This window comes from Sinocyclocheilus rhinocerous, unplaced genomic scaffold (assembly GCF_001515625.1).
Source record: "Sinocyclocheilus rhinocerous isolate Xijiao unplaced genomic scaffold, SAMN03320098_v1.1 scaffold431, whole genome shotgun sequence".
NCBI lineage: Eukaryota > Metazoa > Chordata > Actinopteri > Cypriniformes > Cyprinidae > Sinocyclocheilus > Sinocyclocheilus rhinocerous.
Window position 1 is genome coordinate 698879 of NW_015624541.1, and position 21516 is coordinate 720394.

The 21516-nt window shown below is 37.2% G+C and overlaps 3 protein-coding genes and 1 pseudogene across 4 annotated transcripts in view; 2 read left to right on the forward strand and 2 right to left on the reverse strand.

Annotated features, from left to right (window-relative positions):
* The window catches only part of LOC107741195 (transmembrane protein 33-like), a 24294-nt gene extending 19411 nt beyond the window's left edge, over nucleotides 1-4883 (reverse strand). The window contains exons 1-2 of one of the 2 annotated variants that reach the window (XM_016553836.1): nucleotides 4736-4883; nucleotides 4008-4084 (exon numbers count right to left, since the gene is read on the reverse strand). In XM_016553836.1, the coding sequence (XP_016409322.1) occupies nucleotides 4008-4061 (54 nt within the window). In that variant the 5' untranslated portion in view covers nucleotides 4062-4084; nucleotides 4736-4883. Of the gene's footprint in view, nucleotides 1-4007; nucleotides 4088-4735 lie in introns of both variants that reach the window. The other variant, XM_016553827.1, reaches the window with a different exon arrangement.
* Nucleotides 4884-5964: 1081 nt separating this feature from the next.
* Nucleotides 5965-11052, forward strand: LOC107741521 (uncharacterized; annotated as a pseudogene).
* A 1106-nt stretch (nucleotides 11053-12158) lies between these two features.
* On the reverse strand, nucleotides 12159-15917 carry LOC107741220 (beta-crystallin A1-like). Its single transcript, XM_016553895.1, has 6 exons — nucleotides 15817-15917; nucleotides 15377-15459; nucleotides 15018-15136; nucleotides 14779-14920; nucleotides 12722-12864; nucleotides 12159-12641 (listed from the first exon to the last, which is right to left on the reverse strand). Exons 2-6 carry the CDS (start codon nucleotides 15449-15451, stop codon nucleotides 12494-12496), a joined length of 627 nt encoding a protein of 208 aa, XP_016409381.1. The 5' UTR covers nucleotides 15452-15459; nucleotides 15817-15917; the 3' UTR covers nucleotides 12159-12493.
* Nucleotides 15918-17162: 1245 nt separating this feature from the next.
* On the forward strand, nucleotides 17163-20023 carry LOC107741212 (beta-crystallin B1-like). The gene is made up of 6 exons (XM_016553883.1): nucleotides 17163-17265; nucleotides 17625-17722; nucleotides 17811-17929; nucleotides 18014-18134; nucleotides 18212-18354; nucleotides 19349-20023. The coding sequence occupies exons 2-6, from the start codon at nucleotides 17630-17632 to the stop codon at nucleotides 19518-19520; spliced, it is 648 nt and encodes a 215-aa protein (XP_016409369.1). The 5' UTR covers nucleotides 17163-17265; nucleotides 17625-17629; the 3' UTR covers nucleotides 19521-20023.
* The last annotated feature ends 1493 nt before the right edge of the window (nucleotides 20024-21516 follow it).

Sequence of the window (21516 nt, forward strand, 5' to 3'; positions counted from 1 at the left end):
TGCTAAAACTGAATACATTTAAAGGAACAAACTTGACGTTGCATTTGCAACCATGTGAAAACAGGGGGTGCTGCAGCCCCCTCAGCCCCCTACTTCCCGCGTCCCTGAGCCCAAATGTCTTATTATTCTTATTCACAAGTTAAATGTAAGAATTTGACTCAAAACATAATGCACACTTATAGAAAAATTGCTTTATATTAAGGTAAAATGCCCATAAAAGGTAAAAATCTATTTAAACTTATCTGACCACCACACAGAATATGAAGAATATCAAAAACTTTAGGAGTCAGCTGTCCACGAAAGTCCTTAAGATACCAGCATGATAACACACTCAATCAGTTGAATGAATGACTCAATGACTCACTCATTCAGTGACTTACCGCCACTTACTGGTAGCTTAGTTGTGAAGTTTGTTGAAAAGTATGCATTTTTCCCCTCAACATTTCTTATTTGTATACTCATAAATGCATTTAAAACATTAATCTCATAACATTATTTATTGCAGTTGTAATTATTGTTATTTGCTGTGTAAATTATTTAATCTGACTGGTAGCAGCCCTATAGTGTATATTGAATTTATTGATAAATTGTAATAATTTGACATGTAAGATGATGCATACATCTAAAAAGGTTAAAAATAGGCCTTTGTAAAGGTAAATATGCAGATTTAAGTATGTAAAAGCTGATAGAACACTGATGAAAATATTGCTTCAGAATAAATTGTTTACTCCACCAAAAATCTCAGTGATGCAGTTATTTTGCAGGGATATTTTGTATGGAATATTGTCTGCTGACATTAAAAGTTCGCTGTATATCGTAGTTATAAATACCATTTATTACAGCAATTATATTTTGTTTTCTTTTTAATTTATACACATTAAATATTACATATATGTATGTAATAAAATGTGTATTTCCATTACAGGTTTAGGTCTTAAATTTCATATAAGGTGGTATTAAAAAGGTCTTAAAAAGTCTTTAACTTTAAAAATTTAACTTGTTCATGTCTGCAGAAACCCTGCATTCTATACAATGTATCTATACATTGGATCTAATTTGCATATTAATGTGTTCTTGGGGCAAACCATAATGAAAAAAAAAGTGTAATAATGGGAGTAATAACTTGGCAACATTTTCAAAAGAATATCTCATATTTTATAGGAATATTGATCTGTAATTTCTTTCCCTATTGACTTGTGTCTCCCCAAAATGCCTGATTAACGTGATGTTTGTCCTGGTGTCCTCTACAGAAGACATATATGAAAATTATACCCTGGTTCGTAACAAAAAGTCATATTCCGATTTGAAAACCCATAAAATTTTTCTGAGATGTTTGACAAACAATTTGAAAATTAGCCAGATTTAAATGATAATTACAAAACATTATCATTTTTACCTAAATTTGATCATACTGTCAATATCAGCCATATTTAAAGACCCAGGAGGACAGGGAGTGTTTATGATTAAACCTCCAAACATTTGGCATCTCTGAAAAGCCCTGAATGTACTTTGTACAGGACATCCAAACTTAGAACTGTGGCATGTATGGTCTCAGACTTTTGTGACATTATATTTTAGTGAATTTCTCTATGTTTGGGTCCCAGGAGTGTGTGTGTATATATATATATATATATATATATATATATATATATATATACACACACACTCCTGGGACCCAAACATAGAGAAATTCACTAAAATATAATGTCACAAAAGTCTGAGACCATACATGCCACAGTTCTAAGTTTGGATGTCCTGTACAAAGTACATTCAGGGCTTTTCAGAGATGCCAAATGTTTGGAGGTTTAATCATAAACACTCCCTGTCCTCCTGGGTCTTTAAATATGGCTGATATTGACAGTATGATCAAATTTAGGTAAAAATGATAATGTTTTGTAATTATCATTTAAATCTGGCTAATTTTCAAATTGTTTGTCAAACATCTCAGAAAAATTTTATGGGTTTTCAAATCGGAATATGACTTTTTGTTACGAACCAGGGTATAATTTTCATATATGTCTTCTGTAGAGGACACCAGGACAAACATCACGTTAATCAGGCATTTTGGGGAGACACAAGTCAATAGGGAAAGAAATTACAGATCAATATTCCTATAAAATATGAGATATTCTTTTGAAAATGTTGCCAAGTTATTACTCCCATTATTACACTTTTTTTTTCATTATGGTTTGCCCCAAGAACACATTAATATGCAAATTAGATCCAATGTATAGATACATTGTATAGAATGCAGGGTTTCTGCAGACATGAACAAGTTAAATTTTTAAAGTTAAAGACTTTTTAAGACCTTTTTAATACCACCTTATATGAAATTTAAGACCTAAACCTGTAATGGAAATACACATTTTATTACATACATATATGTAATATTTAATGTGTATAAATTAAAAAGAAAACAAAATATAATTGCTGTAATAAATGGTATTTATAACTACGATATACAGCGAACTTTTAATGTCAGCTAAAAATTATTCACGTAATGCGTGCACTCTGTAGGTGTTTTGAATGTTTTTAGTTTTTTTTTGCGTCGTGAGAATATTGAGCAAAATAGCTCACTTGTCATGGTGTTATTTATTTTTGCGGTAACGAGACCAAAAATATTTAAGACCCATCGAATCCGAATTTAAGACATTTTAAGACTTTTTAAGGCCTTATATTAGGAAAACGTTATTTAAGACATTTTAAGGACCCCCGCACACCCTGAGAATGGGAATACCAACTTATGGACATTTTACACACATATTGCATAAAGTAAAATAGTATATTAGGGATGTAACGATGCACCTTAAGCCGGTTGAACATCAACACAAATATGTGACGATTCAAATCGGTTGAGATGTTAAACGAATCACAATACATTTGGTACATTTGGGGGTAGGAGTTTATATGAATGTATCTCTGAGGGGAACTGACTATTTTTAGAAACATTTAGATCATTTAGAACGTTTCATCTCTGTATAATGCATATTAAAGCAGTGTTCAGAAGTGCTGCACTGCTTTGTTTACAGCGGCAATTAAGCAAACGCTGTATCGCTACTGTTTCATAAGCGCCACCTGCTGTCAGAGAGTGAATTTGCGTCTCATTTAGTTTGTCTGCTGTTTCTGTTTTGTGCAGATGTTTTATGTAGTATCGTATCACAAAACTAAGCATTCCGTTTTTGTTTAAAAATTTAAAATTACACAATCTAATTTAGATTAAAAAACATGTATACAGTATCTTTGTTTGGATTGTGTTTCAAATGCAGTGGTTGCCTCTAATTTTGAATGGAAAGACCACAGGCAAAGCCTTTGTTTATATGAAGAGATTTTTGACTTATTATTTGATTTAATATTTGATTAGATTTGTGGTTTGTTTAAAAATTTCTATTTAGTTTTGTTATTTGACATATTTCAATTTCACAAAGAAATGTGCAGAACTTTGTCCAAGCAATAATAAGAGGATACCTTTTCATTTATAATTTGTTGGAATTAAATCTAAATTTGTTGAAAAAAAAAAAAAAAAACGTGAGAAAATTGTATCGTGAAATCAGTATCGTACCGCATCGTGAGTTGAGTGAATCGTTATATCCTTAATATCAAATCATTCTGTAATAACACATCTTTCATAACATAGTTGAGAATTATCTTTGTACAAAGTCTGGTTAAAAATAGCCTGAAAACTAAAAACTGATTGGTGAATGAAAAAAAAAAAACATTGTTTTGCCTATACATGCCTTTTCATGTATATTTAATATTTATTTATTTATTTTGAATAACTTAGTCCTGGCGTCCTCTACAAAGGACATAGAATAAAATATGGATAAAATATTTTTGTTTTTCAAAAATGTTTTTCTCCATTTGTTTCTTATGCTCCAACCAATGTAATGACATAAGAACAACAAAATTCACAAAACTTTTTTTTTCTGGTTCTCAGGAAATATATATCATGGGGTCATTGTTTAGTACTTAAAAGAAGCTTATCAAACCTAAAAAGTTATGGCACTTACCACAGGTCCAGTCTGAGGCTGAGGAGGTGGACTACTTTGCTCTGTGTCTGCCATCTTTCAAATATTACAAGGTTCTATTTCTTGAGAGAAATAAAAATAATAAGCTTGCACGCAGAACTTCAGAACATACACATCACATATTCATGCACACAGGCTGCTTATTAACTCGAAGAAAGGGACAAAGTGACTTGAGTTAGTCTTGCTAAACCCTGAAACAGTTCTTAAGCAGTTAGTCATTGTGTGGTTTGCCAGGTGTGGGAGTGGGCAAAACACACGCACATTAGCTCTTACTAGCTCTATGCTTTTTAATTATGCTTATTTAAACGAAGCTTTCTTACTACAATTTGTTGAAAAAACATTGTATTGTTTCACCAAGGCACTACTACAAATCGGTAGGAAATACATTCATAATGTCCACCCAAAGCAGAACAGATTTGCAGATATTACTGTACACCTGTCAAGCGTCGCCAGTTTTTTTTATTTTTTATAATACGATAAATAAAAGCAGAAGATTGGTTCGTCATGTAGTTCTAAAGTACCCTATTAATTTTAGTGGAAATATGTCGGAAAAATCTAGAACACTCCTCAGTACCCAGAGGAGCTAACAATGTAGCCGACAAGCTAACTCTTCACACAGCCACTGACTGCAACCACTGACAGCCCTGAAATACCTGCAACTTCTGCGCATATTTACATTAACATAAAAGTAATATGAAATTTATGAATACCTGCGATATATTGTTGAATATCACGTTTCGTGAGAAGGTAAAAATCGGCGTTATTTATTTCACAGCTCAGGGCGCACGCGCTTCACTCCGTAATAACGCACGACAGGTTGGTCAGCTGAGTCGACCTCGCGACCTCTGTGTGAATTTCCGAAATCTCGCGATGTTTCGGCCCACATGATTTGGTAAAGCAATTTTATTGGCGCGCTATAGTTTTCAATCAGCTGTCAGTTGTGTTTTTTTTTTTTTGCTGTTTCATTATTTCAAATAATCTGCCACAATAATATTTAGATATATAAATAGAATAGCAAACAGATAAATATTCAAATAATAATGATGATGATCAGAACTCTTCTCTTTGTCATCACAAGTACTATAAACCAGTGTTTCCCAAACTTTTTTTAGTCGCGGCACCCTTTGGAAATTTTAACAAACTTGTGGCACCCTACAAAATTAATTTTGTCACAATATTTGAATTTCTAACTTCGATATGATAATTTGAAAAGTATAGATATTCGGTACAACAGTATAAACAACCACCTAGCACCTCAGAACCCAGAACACGTTCAAGCGCCACTAACATTTTCTTTGTGAAATTTTTAAAATGCTTTGCCACATTTAAAAATGTTTTGCCACTCTTACACGGACGCAAAATAAATATTTTAAACAATAAAATAAAATAAATATATCACTTGTGCAGATATTAATAAAAGAGTTTGTGGCTTTCCCACATACTCGGACAATCAGACAGAGCCACTGTGGAAATGCTTGAGTCAGTTCGGCGCGGTAATTTGCGCAAACCTGTAGAGCTCCACGAGTTTGTAGCGATGCACGTGCGACCATACCTACAATCCAGTGATTTCGACACAGACAGGAGAGACAAAATTGGATAAACGACAGCCGTTATTGAATTTTCTCATGTCATAACGACAAAAGGTCAGAAGTTAGTTTTTATTCGCCAAGACTGTTTTCACTGGACTGGCTTCAGTATCAAGCATGGAACGAATTTAGTTGCTTAAACACAAGTGCATGAGTGCATGAAAAGTAAATCATGTTAACAACTGTTTGCACAACTCGCGACTCCCATGAGATCAGCGTGCACTGTCCCGAGCCTTAACAGGTGTCTGCAGTCTGCACAACTGCGCAGAAAAACGGCAGCATTACATTTTTTAGAGCTTGCATATTTTACAATGCTTTGCATTTGTGTCTGAGTATGTCTTCGTTTGTCACAGATGTTGACGTTCGAGACGCTTCTGGTGAAAGAGCTGCAAAAACAGCAGAGCAGGGCAGAGTTCTGTGACATTGTGCTGCAGACCCGAGGTTTGACATAGAAAGTCCATCCTCTGCTCATTAATCAGTCTTTTTCCATCTTCCATTATGTTTACGGTACTTTCTCCACCCCTGTCCAGGTGTGTCTGTGCCGGTGCACAGCTGTGTGTTGTCTGCCTTCAGTCCTTGGCTCTGTGGTGCTCTGTCAGCCATGCCATCACCCCGGAATGGACAGAGGAGACTGATTGAAGTCCAAGCTGTGGAGGCCTGTACGTTGCTCAGTCTGGTCAGCCTGCTGTACTCAGGTCAGTTGAACGAGGACAGAGAGGAAGTCCTATCAGCAGCCTGCAAACTAGGCATCGACATACCTCAGCAAGTAGCAAAGAGGCCGGCAACTGAGCGAAACACACAGACGGAGTGCATGAGAGAGGTGGCAGAGAGAGAGTGTCAAACTGAGACCGTCCCTTCTGAATGTCAAAACCCCAAAGAGACCATTGAAAGTGTTCATTTGATTGGCACGTCATCATGGAGGACCGATCAGGGGCTCTGCACGTACACCGGTGGCTCTGATATCACCCTGGCCACACTTCAAAATGTCCAGGTTAATCCAGAGAACATGCCTTCCTTTCAGGTCATGGATGTGGTCCCTGAAAGCGCTATGTATCCCACAGTGAGTGGACCGGCCTGCTTGCCCCAGGTCTATGTATGTCCCCCTTCAGCTTCATACCAACAGCTTCCAACCCCTCTGCCACCTCACCCTTACCCTTCTCATAGTACAAATGTTGAGACATTGGCCAATGAGGGCCAGCCAGCATTGGGGCGTGTTTCAGAGGGTGAGGAATGTGTTTTAGAAGCATTTGCACGGTTTGAGAACAATATCCCAGGTTTTATCAGTTACTTTCTTGACACCAACATTGGGCAGAGTGCAGGACAGAGCAGAGTCAGAGAGGAATGAGAGGGGATGTCAAAACTGAGGGAAGGGCGACAAGGGTGCGGAGGGCTGGGGCACATGGAGGATTTGCTCTGAAGGGAGAAGGGTTGAGTATTTGTAAAAGAGTGCAAAATATGAAAAGGTGCGGAAGAGTGGCGAGGTCGGCCTGGATGGGGCAAGGTGGGGGTAGGATTGGCAGGATGCTAGACACCAGACAAATGTTCAAGAATCACGAGAGGCTTAAACGGAGACGACAAGGCAGAGGAGTGATAAAAGAGGAAGGAGAGAGAGGCAGGTCTTCATCAAGGTGGAGACCCAGGCAGAGACAGACAGGGAGCAGAGGCAGATTGGTAGAACCAGTGTGTCAGGTAGGTGTCTCACAACATCTTCAGATGAGGAGGTATGACATTTTTGTTATTTTACTTCTGTTTGAATTAATTATTTAAATGGGTCATATCATGAGCAATCTAATTTTCCTTGATCTTTTGAGGAAAATTAGCTTAAGAAGTGTTGCTTTGGATAAAACATGTGAACATGCTGTAACTTGGAATACTCAAAACAACCTCTCTAAACCGAAAAGTCCATTAAGTGAGACTAAAACTTCTGCCATGTCAGACAGATGAATGCACTGATGCATGACACCTACATACATGTTGAAGAAATATTTAAAATATCAAAAATACACTACCATTCATAAGTTTGGTGTCAGCAAGACCTCTAAGAATGGATTAAATTGAACAAAAATGACAGTGTTACAAAATATCTATTTTAATAAATGCTCTTCTGAACTTTCTATTTTTAAAGAATCATGAAAAACCATGTTTACGGTTTTCACAAAAATATTAAGTGGCACAACTTTTTTCAGCATGGATAATAATAAGACATGTTACTTGAGCACCAATTCAGCATATTAGAATGATTTCTGATGGATCATGTGACACTAAAGACTGGAGTAATGGCTGCTGAAAATTCAGGGCTGCGTTCAGCCCCGACAAAAACGGTGCAAAACGTTTTTTAAACGGCTTTGACATCACAGGAATAAATTAATATTTTATAATATATTAAAATAGAAAACGTTTATTTTAAATTGTAAAAATATTTCACAATATTACTTTTTTTTTCCCCTGTAGTTTTTTTAAGAAATGCAGCCATGATTAACTAAAAAAAAACTTCTTTAAAAACATCAACAAATCTTACTGACCCCAAAACTTAAAAATAAAAATATATTAAATATTAAAATATTAACATGTGATATGACCCCTTCAAATTATAAATGCAACTGAGCAGTTACTCTAATGTTCTCTGAATTACAACACTTGTCTCTTTTTCTGTAGGTTACAGCTCCACCTCGAAGAGGGCGAAGAGGTCGCCCCCGCAAACGTCCCTTGCCTGAATCAGATGTTTCCCAAAATTTCAGTGGAATTTCACCACATGATCCGAAAACCATGAACCCTCCAGGTTAGGGGTGTAACGGTACACAAATATGACAGTTCGGTACGTACCTCGGTTTTAACGTCACGGTTCGGTATGATTTCGGTACAGCAGGGGGAAAAGAGAAGAAAAAAAAAAACTGTATTCGTGCGGTACACATGCGTACCGAACCGAAAGACACGTACCGAAACGGTTCGGTACGAATACGTGTACCGTTACACCCCTACTCCAGGTCCATCCCTGATGCACACCGCAGCTCTCCCAGCAGCCAATCAGAGCAGCCTCGCTCAGCCAATGGACTGGCTTATAGATGACGTCATTGCGCAGCTCCCATTTATGCCCAACAATCAAAATGGAATAACGAATACTGCAACTGTAGATTCCAACATGGATCATCCAAGAACACAGTCCTCAGTTAAGCTCACAGATCTGGGTATAACCCAACCGCATTCTGAAGGTGAGCTGTCTGACATACTTGATAGTTTTCTGAGAACCTTTGAGCAACACGTTAGTGTATGCGATTCAGACGTTCAAGATGGGATGGTGCCCAACATAACAGATGGAACCCAGACCTGTGGACAATCCTCACAGAATTACACAGTCCACACACACACATCAAATGCACATGCCACTTCTATGAACACAACAACACGAGGATCAAAAGCCTCATTATCCAAGAACAGACCACGAGTATCATCTGCTCGTAGACCACAGAAGCCATCATGTTTTTGGCAGGTGTCAGGTGTGAAAATGGATAAATCAACCGGACAGCAAAGTGAACAGAAGCCTAAATCTGGCAGGATGACCAAAAGCCAGAGTAGGAAGAGGAAGCTGGAGGTTATTGAAGAACTGCCTAGGAGAGACGAGCTTCCAGCCAAACGGAAGAAAAAAAGAACAATTAGAGAAGATGAAGGTAGAGGCTTTGCTACCAAAGGAGAAAAAGAGAAAGAATAAAACTAGCAGGCTGCATAGTGAGGAAAAGTGCACCAGCAGCACAGCTGACTCAAGCTGCAGTGTTACGAGTTCATTAAAGGGGTCATATGATGCGATTTCATTTTTTCCTTTCTCTTTGGAGTGTTACAAGCCATAAACACAGCTAGTGGCCACAACGTGAAGTGTGCCACACAAACAACAAAGACATTACAGAAGACTTTGGTTCGGTCAAAATCTTCAGAGTTGCATGCTAACAAACAGTCCAGTCTTGTAAAAAAGAAACAAGTGGGACATGCTAAAAGAGACACAACTAAATCTCTTCTAGAAGGAAGTGCGTTAAAGGTGCAGTGCATTACAGGGAGTTCACGACCCAAGCAATCAGCCACAAAGAATAAATCCACTGGGTCCCGTCCAGCTCTTTCTGCTTTTGAGTTAATGAAAAAGATCTTGGAAAATCAGCAGAAAAGAGAGGAAGAGCAAAAACGAGAAGATAACAGAATGTGGACTGTGAAAAAACAGAAAGTAAAGAAGAGGTTAATAAATGCACATGTACGTGGAGCTGAGGTGAAAATGACTGAGAATAAAGAGAAGAATGCTAGAATCAGGGTTGAAGGGCACAATAATAGCAGAATAAACCAAAAAGATGAGGAAACAAGTGGGAGAATGAAGGAGGCTGGCAATCAGAAGAACATTCTTCTTCAGCAGAATCTGCCATCAGCTAATGGTAAGAGCTCAAAATAATTCAGTTCTCTGCCAATATTAGAGATTTGGATATTTAATTGGTAATGCTCATTTCCCCTATTTTACATATAGATTACCTTTGCTGCTATCTAGTGCTCGCTTAAAACATATTTTCAAAAACAGAAATAACTTTTGTAATCCTTGGCAAAATCACATAATGAATATATACTTTTTTTATTGAATATTATGTTTTGATGCCTTGTGGCAGTGTTATTTTAATATTTATATACAGTTATAGTATTTATAATTTAATTTTTTTCATATTTTCATTTTTCACTTAAATTTTAGTTTATTTATTTTTCTATGTGCCTTTATTTATTTGTGTATCTTTAATGTATTTCAGTTTTACCTTTATTCATTTTAGTACTTAAGCTTATTTTATTTCACGTAGTTGCTTAAGTTTTTCATCTAATATTTATATTTTATTTCAGCTTTATTTTGATTAACAAAAATCTTTAGCTTTAGTTAACTGTAACAACCCTGACTATTTAAGTGATTGATTTTTTTTATTTAGACAAGATAATATAGATTTAACAGACTAACAATTTGATATTGGTCATTTATTCTTTATTAGCAATAACATGAAAATAACGATCAGCTTTTATTAATACTACTCTGTTGTAACTATTATTTATTCACAGGTCGCACCATGTCAAAAGGAGAGAGACTGATGGAGGACAGCTACAGCAAAGCAAGATCTGAGACTGCTGACTCTCTCAATGATTCTACTTTGCAAAGATGCAGCACAGAAGGCCTCATGCTTAAAAACACGACAGACATGCCTTTTATCTCGCATGCGCTGGACCCCACCACACCTCTTGAGAAACTCGGAAACACACAAGGGTCAATAGCCAGTTCAGAAGAGAATGAGGATGTTGATGTTATGGAGGTCTCTAGTTCTTTGTCTGAGTCCTTCCCTGTGCTGCCAATCACTGCCGATATTGTGCTCAGCACAGAGGAGGGGGACAGTGATGAAGACGACGAGATTGATGTGATAAGTTTAGGATCTAATTAAGCATGTAGTAATTTCTGTTACTGTTTATTACTGTTTAGCTTCAGAGTTCTGAATGTGTGTTGGTGCATATTTGAAATACTTTCTCGAATGATCAAAGACTTAGAACATGGTACCTTTTCCCTGTGTATAATTCAACACAGAGTTCACACGTGTGACAGTTGGCAGTATTTGCTCTTTTGACTTTGGTGGCTTCAGTTTCAGGCATCAGAAATTTTTATAGATTTGAGTTCTGAATGTTAGTTGTTTATTTGTGTCACAATCGTGCCTTATCATAATTATTGAGACTGCTATTAATGCACACAGAGTTTTTTGTCATTTGCCATCTTTTGTAGCCATGTTCAGAATTAAAAGACATGGATCCAACCTTGGTTGTTCTTGTGTTCAAATACGGGTTTCTGCATTTTCAAAAGGAAATGGCAAAACTCAATACAATATAATCATGGGTAACATTTTACAATAAGGTCTCATTTGCTAAAATGAGTTAATTCATAAGCTAACATGCACTAACAATGAGCAATGTATTTTACACCATTTATTAATATTTGTTAAAAATGCTGGTTACAAATGGTTGGTTACTGGTGAACTAGATTATCAGTTATATATTAAAAGTTGGGATATATAAGTACATCCTGTACACTGACATAAAGGAATATATACTATATAGCAAATCTGAACTGCTTGATTGGATGTATTGATGGAAAATATAAACGTTATTATCGCCCAGCTCTAATCTTCTAAATGCAGATAAGGAATGAAGATATTACGATATTAAAAATATGAACAATGATTTTCTGTAAAGCTGACTTTGAATCAACAAAGATTCACAGCTTCTCTATTTTCACTGACTGTCCTATAACAATAACCACACAAAAAGTGCAAAAAGTTCAATATGAACATAAGAAACTCATCAGATTTGCTTTAATTAGAAGTATCAGCAGTGATTTATTATGAATTTTAAAAAAAAGAAAGAAAAAAAAAAGTGTAATATATTTCTTAAACTAGTCATTAAATGTCATTATTTTAATGAACTGGAGTATGGATTGGTTCTAATGAAATGAACGTACTCTGTGTATCCCACATCCTCACACACAATAACTGCACAAAACTGAGTCACTGAAGTTTATTTATTAAGCATTTATTTGTCTGTGATGTTTTTGTTCTGCGCTCTCAGCCAGTCCCCCTCCGGGGATATGGCCTAACTTAGCTTTGGTTTGCATTGGTTGTGTTGAGCACCTCGGGAGGGTGTTGTTTAGCACTTGACATTAGTCATTGTCAGAAATGTGATTTGGCACCCTCATGTAAAATATGATGGTATGTGTGCCGTGTTCCTAGCAATAAAAAGACACTCATTAGGAAAAACAGTGTGAGTGCGTGTATGTGTAAAGTGTGTTTGTCGGGCGGCAGGGTGATCGGTGTAGTGTCCCCCGGTGAGTCTGAGCTCTTAGTGCTGGATTCTGCGGATGGACTGGATCTGAGGGGTCTGGCTGTGGGAACCCCAGTTTCTCCAGTGCTGAAAGTCTCCGCTGTGCCTCTCACACTCCATGATGTACTGCCTTCCCCTGTATCCTGGGAACTCGTAACACACAAAACTACACACATAGATGGAGAAATGAGGGTTAGGTACTTCTGTGCCAAAAGGAGATAATTAAAATACAGAGAAGAGACTCACGCACCACACTGCACATGCATGGAGCCCACTTCAGGACCACACCATCCCATGGCCTGCAGAGAAGGGTAGTCATCACACAGCTCCACATTGCGGCCCAGGAAGTTCTCCCTCTCGAAGATGGTCATGCGACTGCTCTGGTGAGACTGAGGGGAGAGCGAGAGAGAGATTAACTCCAAATATCCACATATTCAAGTGATTATATCAGCGCTGTTGTTGTTATAATAAATACATTTTTAAAAAACTTTGAAATGTTGCCTCTGCAACTAACTGAAATAAAATATGTTTAAGTTAAAGTACCAAAATTACTAATACTAGAACTGAAATTAAAATAAATCTAAATAGACATATTAACAGACATATAAAACACATATACAAAATATTTACCAGTATAACCATTAAGTATATCCAATGTTACCCAAATACATACAGTATGCTTGCATAAAACAATATATATCATAGATATTTTTTGAGATGCCGTATTAGCGGCTATTTTTATGGGCTGCTACTGTCACGGGGCTGACGAGACGTGAGACGTGCGGATCCAATTGCAAGCTATTTATTAGGAGAAGACAGAGACGTGGTCATAAAACAGGCATGGGTCAGATAATGGCAGACAGGTATATGGCGGGCAAGACACGAGCCTGTCGCTAAAGCCAAATATTCCGTAACAAAACCTTCCAGTGATCGTGTGCCCTGTCTAAGGGCTAACAATATTCTTGCCACATCCATACCTGGCCAATGTCCATCCGAGAAGCTGCTGGATCCTTGTGTGGCCGAGTATTCTGTCACGGGGCTGACGAGACGTGAGACATGTGGATCCAATTGCAAGCTATTTATTAGGAGAAGACAGAGACGTGGTCATAAAACAGGCATGGGTCAGATAATGGCAGACAGGTATATGGCGGGCAAGACACAAGAAGAAACCTAAGGCTAGCGGAGGGGAACGATCGGCAAACAGAATCAAAGGGGCGAGACTAGAGGGATAAGTCCAGGTACAAGGCAAGGTCCAGGCAGGGGCAAACAGAATCAAAATAGGGCAAGACGAGAGGAGGAATCCGAGAGACACAGGCGAAGATCAAAGAACGAGAACACAGACAAGGCAAGACTAAGGTGAGGCTAAGACAAACTAAACGGGCTCTGTAATGTAGCTATCGCTAGGGGAGTGATAATCGCTAAACAATACTCGGCAGTGGAATGGGATCAGAGTGAGAGTTAAATAGGGGATGTGTGAGTGATAACAGCTGTGTGCAATCAGTGCTGTGTGCAATCAACTGTGTGTGTGTCATCAGTGCAGTGGATGATGGGATATGTAGTCCGGGGTGATATGCAACAGTGTGTAGTGCGAGAGTCAATGAAATGGGAAGGGTGACCTCTGATGGCTAGCAGACGGAAGTTCATGGACCGGATACGTGACAGCTACATGTAAGCTATCCGCCATATTGGAATGGTCACATCCGTCTGTGAACAATCGAGAGCAAGTTGCCTGTATGTCTGCAACCCTACTTATACACATGTATGAATATCTATATCTGCAATAGACCTCAGCAGATGATTTTGCTAAACTAACACAATACAAGACATAACTGTTCGCTAATATGACTTTAAAAATAAAAGCTATAGTTTAAAAATCTGTAATACAGAGTTAATACATATTAAAAACACAAACCACCACATTCTTACCTGTGAAAGTTTATGCAAATTCTTCAGGAATTTAAATTTCAAGCGGTTTTTACAACCAGAGGCTGCTGTTGTGGTATCTCATTGACTGACAAAACTCATTGATTTTTATTGTGAGATGGCGGACACGTCGACATGTCAAATGTGGCATCTACCTATACATACTGTATCTATGATATAAACTATATAGCCAATCTCAACTGTTGACCTATTAGGGCTGCTATGTTGAGATCCCATGACCACTCCAACGCAACTTGCTTTATTTCATGAAATCCTGTTATGGAGACTTTCACTTGTTGAATAAATATTACATATTAGCCAGCACAAAATACTGTATACCTTTACGATTTCTAGTATATGAAATGGAATGAATAACTCACAGCACAGTAGACAGGTCTAAAAGACATGAGTCTCTCCACGTGGTAGGACAGGTTTCCACTGTAGGCATCCCAGTGAGGATACTCTCCTCTCTCCAGGATGAACTGCTGTCCCTGGAAGTCGTGGTGCTCATAACCCACCCAGCTATTGAGAGAGAGAACATCCAGTCAAAGATGGGCAAACATTACTGGTTGAAAGCTCCCTAGAACATATGTATGGAAGCACACATTCTGTAACTCACACGCCACTCTCAACGCGAATAGAACGGATGTTGTCGAAGCCACACTCCTGGATGTTGCAGCATTCTGAGGTGAACTCCTGACATTTTCCCTGGAAGTGTTCCTGCTCAAATACAGTCACCTAGAAGAGCAAAAGCACACAGGTAAAGCGTCTTGTGTGATTTATTTTTATTTTATTTTTTTAAGTGTTTTCCTATAATATACATGCAAAAGTTCCTCAAACAAATTACTTAAATGAAAATTGAGTTTGTATGCCAGATTAAGGTGATACCATATTCTATTGATCTATTGCATTAGTATAATAACATATATATACATGTGTGTGTGTGTGTGTGTGTGTGTGTGTTTAATGGCATTTAACCTTGAAGAAAGGGGCCATTCCCATGCCATAGTTGATCATGGGCTGCATCATGGCGGATCGAGTGAACCTATACATCTTTTTATCTTAAAAAAAACACACATAAAAAACAGACCATAATAAATATCAATTATATTAGTTGCAAATTGTGAAATGAAGTCAAATAAATAACACTTATATGTTAGTAATGAACAAAACAAAATAAGGTAATAAAGGTCAACAGTTCTTTATCATTATTAAAGATTTGAAAAAGTTACTTAAAACAAACAATAATCGATATATTAGATGAATTCGTTACTTTATTAATAAAGTAGCTATTTAGTAATAAAATGTAGTACAATTTCGCCATTCTCATAATGTGGCCATAAAATTATGTTTGTAAAGTAGGCATTAATACATGTATAATTGTGCCATGAGCTCCGTGAGATGTAATGGGATCTTACCGTTTTAGTCACTGAGCTCGAGTGTGGCACGCGCCTTAACGCCGGTTTCGCGTGGAGCTTTGAGAGAACCTGGCGCTTCGGTTTTATACCGGCCGCCGCGTGCGCGCACCCGCTATTGTGCGCGCGGTGCGCGTGAAGTGCGTTCTGATGGGCTCGCGGGACAGACCACAGGGTCGCCAGCTCAGCACATACTATAGAAGTGCCACATGGGTGTTGTGAGCCCATTCACTGGCAAGTGCAGTGCAGTGTTTTGGGTGAAAGCTGGGCACACAAAGGGTTTGGTCCCAGTATGTTCGCGCAGGTCAGCACTCCTGCTCACAATGCGCGCAAAATACTGGGATTAGCTAAGTGAACTTGCTCCAGCTGAGTGTGGGTTTGAAATGAAGTATCTGAGCTGCTATGTGCACAGTGAGAAAAGTTACATTTTTTAATGCAATTTACCGTTTTTGCTGCAAGGGTATGACATTCAAGATTGGGGAGACCAAATATAAAAGTAGCTACAATGTGTGATTAAATAACTCCATACTGACCACTTCTGATTTTCACTGGGACATCAATGGTTGGATCAATATATAAATAAATACATATCAGCTGAACCCAAATCAACGTTACAATTAGTTTGAATTCTTTAAAAATCATCCCTTGCCTTGAATGTGCAGTAATGTGAAGGAAAGTCTTACTTTACTTTATCAACATGACCGAATCCATAACTCACCCTAAGGGGAAAATGTTCATTCATGTTAAATTAACAGATGATTGTTCACTAATGTTTTGTGTTGCACAATGTTTTTATACATTTATATTGCATTTATTTATTTTAGATTTCTGCATGTTGTTATAATAATTATTTACTCTATTTATATAATGATTTGTAGAACAACCATATTTTTTTGTGTATGTTTCCAGGATAACACAAATTTATAAACGTATATTTTTATTTTAATAATTAAATCCTTTTATTTTATTTATTTATTGTTTGTTTGTTTGTTTGTCTCCCCAGTGTGCTACATATATGATACATCCTTAGCCCAAAATGTACTGATAATATAAAAATTGTGTAAACCACTGTTAAATCATTGGTAAAGTGGTATAAAAAAGGGTCACTTTCAGTTATTAGTTCAATTTCAGTCTCTCTAAAAATAGATTTTTGTCCCCCATATTGTTTATTTACTAGGCTTGAATGTCCAAGCGTGTGTGGTGATATGTTTGAAGTTGGAACTCGGTTGCTGAATTATTTTCCTTTCTGCCTCTCACATATACTCTTTTTCTCACTCTGTGCTGATGATGAGGGGCTTCTTTTCTGTGAAGTATGCTGAACACGGCATGTTTGATTGTTTCAGTGTAATCCTCACAGACTCAGCGCCAGGGTATAAGAGCTGAGAGCACAGTCAGACGCAAACACTCTCAGAGTGAACCCTGGGTACGGACACACACACTCACTGAACACAGGTAAGCAGAATATCCACTCACACATACACATTCAACTTTAACCTAACAGCTTGGAGAGTATAAGAGGCAAGAAGTTTTGATTTGCATCACCATCATCAACACCAACACACTTCCCTTTGTCCCTACCACTTTGTTTCCCCCAAAGACCCCTTACATCCATTCCAAACATATGTTTTTTGTCTTTTTCATCTCCTAAAACACTTCATCCCTCTCTTCTAGCATCAAATATTTTATAGTGGTCAGCCCTGCCATTTCTTTATTCATTTCTCTCAATCTCAGTTTTATCTCTAATTTCTGAGCCATATTACAGTTATATGAATATTCCTTCTTTTAATTCTCTATTATTAATTTTACCCCAGGTGCCATGTCTTCCAGTGGAGAAAAAAAGACTGCCTCCCAGACCGACGGCAAGGCAGCCCAGAGCAAGAAGTCTGAGATGGGCATGATGTCCTACAAGGTAAAGCTTTCAGATAAACATACACATGTGAATGTCTGCTTGGACATCGATTTAAAATGCTAATAATAGGTTTCTCTCTTTCTATTAGATGTATGTGTTCGACCAGGAGAACTTTCAGGGACGCATGATTGAGATTAACGCTGAGTGCATGAATGTTTGTGAAATGGGCATGGACAGAGTTCGCTCACTACGTGTGGAGTGTGGCCCGTAAGCATCTCTGCATCTATATTAAACACGTATGATTTAGAAAGAATAACAAATCTCACTCACCTCTTCATGTGCTCTCTGCAGTTTTGTGGGCTTTGAGCAGATGAACTTCTACATCCTGGAGAAGGGTGAGTATCCTCGTTGGGATTCTTGGAGCAACTGCCAGAAGAACGACTACCTGCTTTCCTTCAGACCAGTCAGAATGGTGTGTAAATGCTCTCACAACTTTAGGCCTATTATTTGAATGCTTTCACAACGCATTCATCGCGTTTTCTCCTGCAGGACCCTGAGAAGCACAAGATCTGCCTGTATGAGGTGGGCGAGTACAAGGGCCGCAAGATGGAGATCATGGATGATGACGTTCCTAGTCTATTCTCTTACGGATTCACCGACAGAGTTGGCAGCATCATGGTCAGCTGTGGAACGTAAGTGCAAAGTATCTTTAGCCCAAGGTTTCACTTGGTCAAACTTCTGTGCGCTTGTAGTGATCCCAAAAGCTTGTCAGTACTGACAAACGTGGCTGTCAAGAACTTATTAAACTGTAAACTAGAAGAAATACTTAATAGAGATAATAGAGATAAATATAACATTAACATATCTTGCTCAACAAGATGCTTAAGATACTAGATGCATAATTGAGATACTATTTTTATGAATATTTTTATTTGGCTTTTATATTTATATTTATAGTATATTTTCCTTTTTATTATTATTTTTTTTTAAGTTTTGAAAGTTTTAAAGTTTTAGTCATTTTAATTTGTTTTGTTTTTGTCATTTTTGTTAGATTTTTTTTATGTCTATATAGTTTTTATTCATTTTTATTTCAGCTTTAGTCGTTTTAGTACATCAAAAGTTATTAACCAAAAAAGAGTAATGTTGCCTTGGCAACTAGCTGAAATAAAATAATTATATTGTAAAAATATTTTATTTATTTATGAAAATCTTATTTTAATGATTTTAGTGTACTATAATAACCCTGATTTAAATATATAAATGAGTTTACATAGTGTATTATCAAGGGTGCGCTAACTAAAAAAAGTATTTTATTTTATTTTTTTCCAAAATGTTTTTTTCATGGTTTTAGTTTATATTTATAGTCTCCATTTTCATTTTCATTTTAGTTAAAGTTTTCGTAATTTTGTTGTGTTTTGTCATTTTAATTAGTTTTTTTTTTTTTTTTAAGTCTTTATAGTTTTTATTAATTTTATTTCAGTACAACTAAATGAAAAAGATAAGTTTTGCCTTGGAAACTAGCTGAAAGAAAATAATTAAAAATAGAAAAAATATATTGTAAAAATATTTTATTTACAAAAATATTTTTTATGTTTTTAGTTTAATAACCCTGGTTTAAATTTATAATTGAGTTTATGCATAGTACAGTATCAAGGGAGCACAAACTAACCTCTTTGTTTTCTTCAGCTGGGTGGGCTATCAGTACCCCGGATACCGTGGCAGCCAGTACCTGCTGGAGAAGGGTGAATACAGACACTTTAACGAGTATGGTGCCCGTTGCCCTCAGTTTCAGTCTGTGAGGCGTATCCGTGACATGCAGTGGCACCCACATGGCTGCTACACCATGGCCAGCAAGTGAGGGCCAGACCAGGAGAGGAAGAGGAGAGGTGGAGCAGAGGGAGAGGGGCACAGGAGGAAGGAGAGACATCTGAGAGGCTGCATCTTCCCTGTGTTGCCGTTATGAAGGGGCAGATGTTTTCGGGGTGACAGACTCCCTGGCTCACATTGCAGTCTGTGTCTGTCAAGCTGTTAAAGCCCAGCGGGGCTGTGATTCTCCCAGGCCTCTGAGTGTCTCTGTGTCGGATGGAGACACCAATAAAAACACTTCCCTCTTCCTCCCTAGTTCCTCTCCTCTCTTTCTCTCCTGCATGGCTTCTTTTTTTCCTTCCATAATTTATTTCAATTTTTTGTCATCTGTTCTTTCCCCGACTCGAATCCCCCTTTCCCCAGGAGGATGGAAAGAGAGAGGGAGAGATAAAGGGATGAGGAGAGGAAAGCTCCTGTTCCCTAGAAATCTCCCTTTGCCTGCTGTACAGAATCCTGGTCACCTTTTGAATAAAATGCTAAAAGCTTGATACCAAACTTTTGTCTTTGTGAATCTGTCATCATGGCTGTCAATAAAAATCATGAGACTTGTGATGAAACTTGCAGTAATAGGAAGGGGAAAAAGGTGCATTTGTGAAACATGTCAGTTTACATGTTGTAGGCTTACATCCTCATTTTTAGCATTTTAATTAAGTAACATTATTTTAATATAACTCATGTGAAATACGTTTACAACAACTAGCAGCCATCTTGGATGTTTAGTGGACCCCGTTCATCACTGCATCTAACTGATATATATACTGAATTAGATTTAGGGAAAATAAAGCATTTGAATTTTTGTTTTCATGAACAACATGTGAGCTGAACATTCTTTTTTTTAAGACCCAGCCACAAGATGGCGGTATTTCCATGCATTCATCTTTCTGCACTGAATGGAAACCCGCGTGATGAGCTTACATCACTCATCTAGGCCTATCTAAATATAACAAATATATATATATATATATTTTTTATATATATAATTTTTTGCAGAACTTTGCACACTGGAGAAACGGCATTATAATGCATTATAAGTGTACCAAATCCTTGTTGTTGTACTACACAAAGTCTGTAAGATTGTACATTAGTCTACATTTTAATAGGCTATTAGAAACAGTAATAGTAGGCTATTAGTTAGATGTCAGATATTATTTATTAAGCTATGACTCTGGATAATTTATTTTTAGAATAGAGATCACGGTTCTCCCACGATTCTGAAAACAAAACATTAGACAAAAACAAAATAATATATAGGCTAATTCACTTAGGTTTCTTACAAAATGTTTTATTTAATGTTATAAATGAGTCTATTAAAAATAAAAAATATGTAAAAAAAAATATTTGAAATAAATGAATGAACTTGATTCGATCGTTTTTGAACGAATCTCTTGATTGAATGAATTAGACATCAAATGTAGCTATTTTAACAGTCACTGGTCGCTACCTACTGGCATAATGTAACATATAGGCCAACAATCTTTATTTGAAGCGTAACATGAGTTCCAAAGGTCAGTTTCTCATTTTGAACGCGGCTGCCGCAACATCAGCTATATCCGGACTATAAACTTTTATCCCAATACTTTCGTTATTAGTATTTAATGTTTGCAACACAGAAATGTAACCTACTGTAGACTGTTTGTGAAGCTGTTTCAAACATAAAGCTTACACGATGAGCGCTGCTCTCTCTGGAACAGCAGAAAGCAGGTTTATTCCGATGATTGTGATTTCAAATGTTTAATATACGTAGTGGAATCATCGTCATAGCAATAAGATTGTGTGTGTATAACTCGAGATCGCGATCTTTTAATGATTAATACATATGAGCCTATAGGGTCCGTGTACGTTTTGATCATTTCATCTCCTATTTGGAATGCAATAACGAGAAATGGAAAAACGGCTCGTTTATTCGTTTTTCCGTTTTGTTTAACATTTTTCGTTTGGGGTTTAAAATTCGGTTTATGGTTTCAATATTTCATTCGCACGTGTGGGCG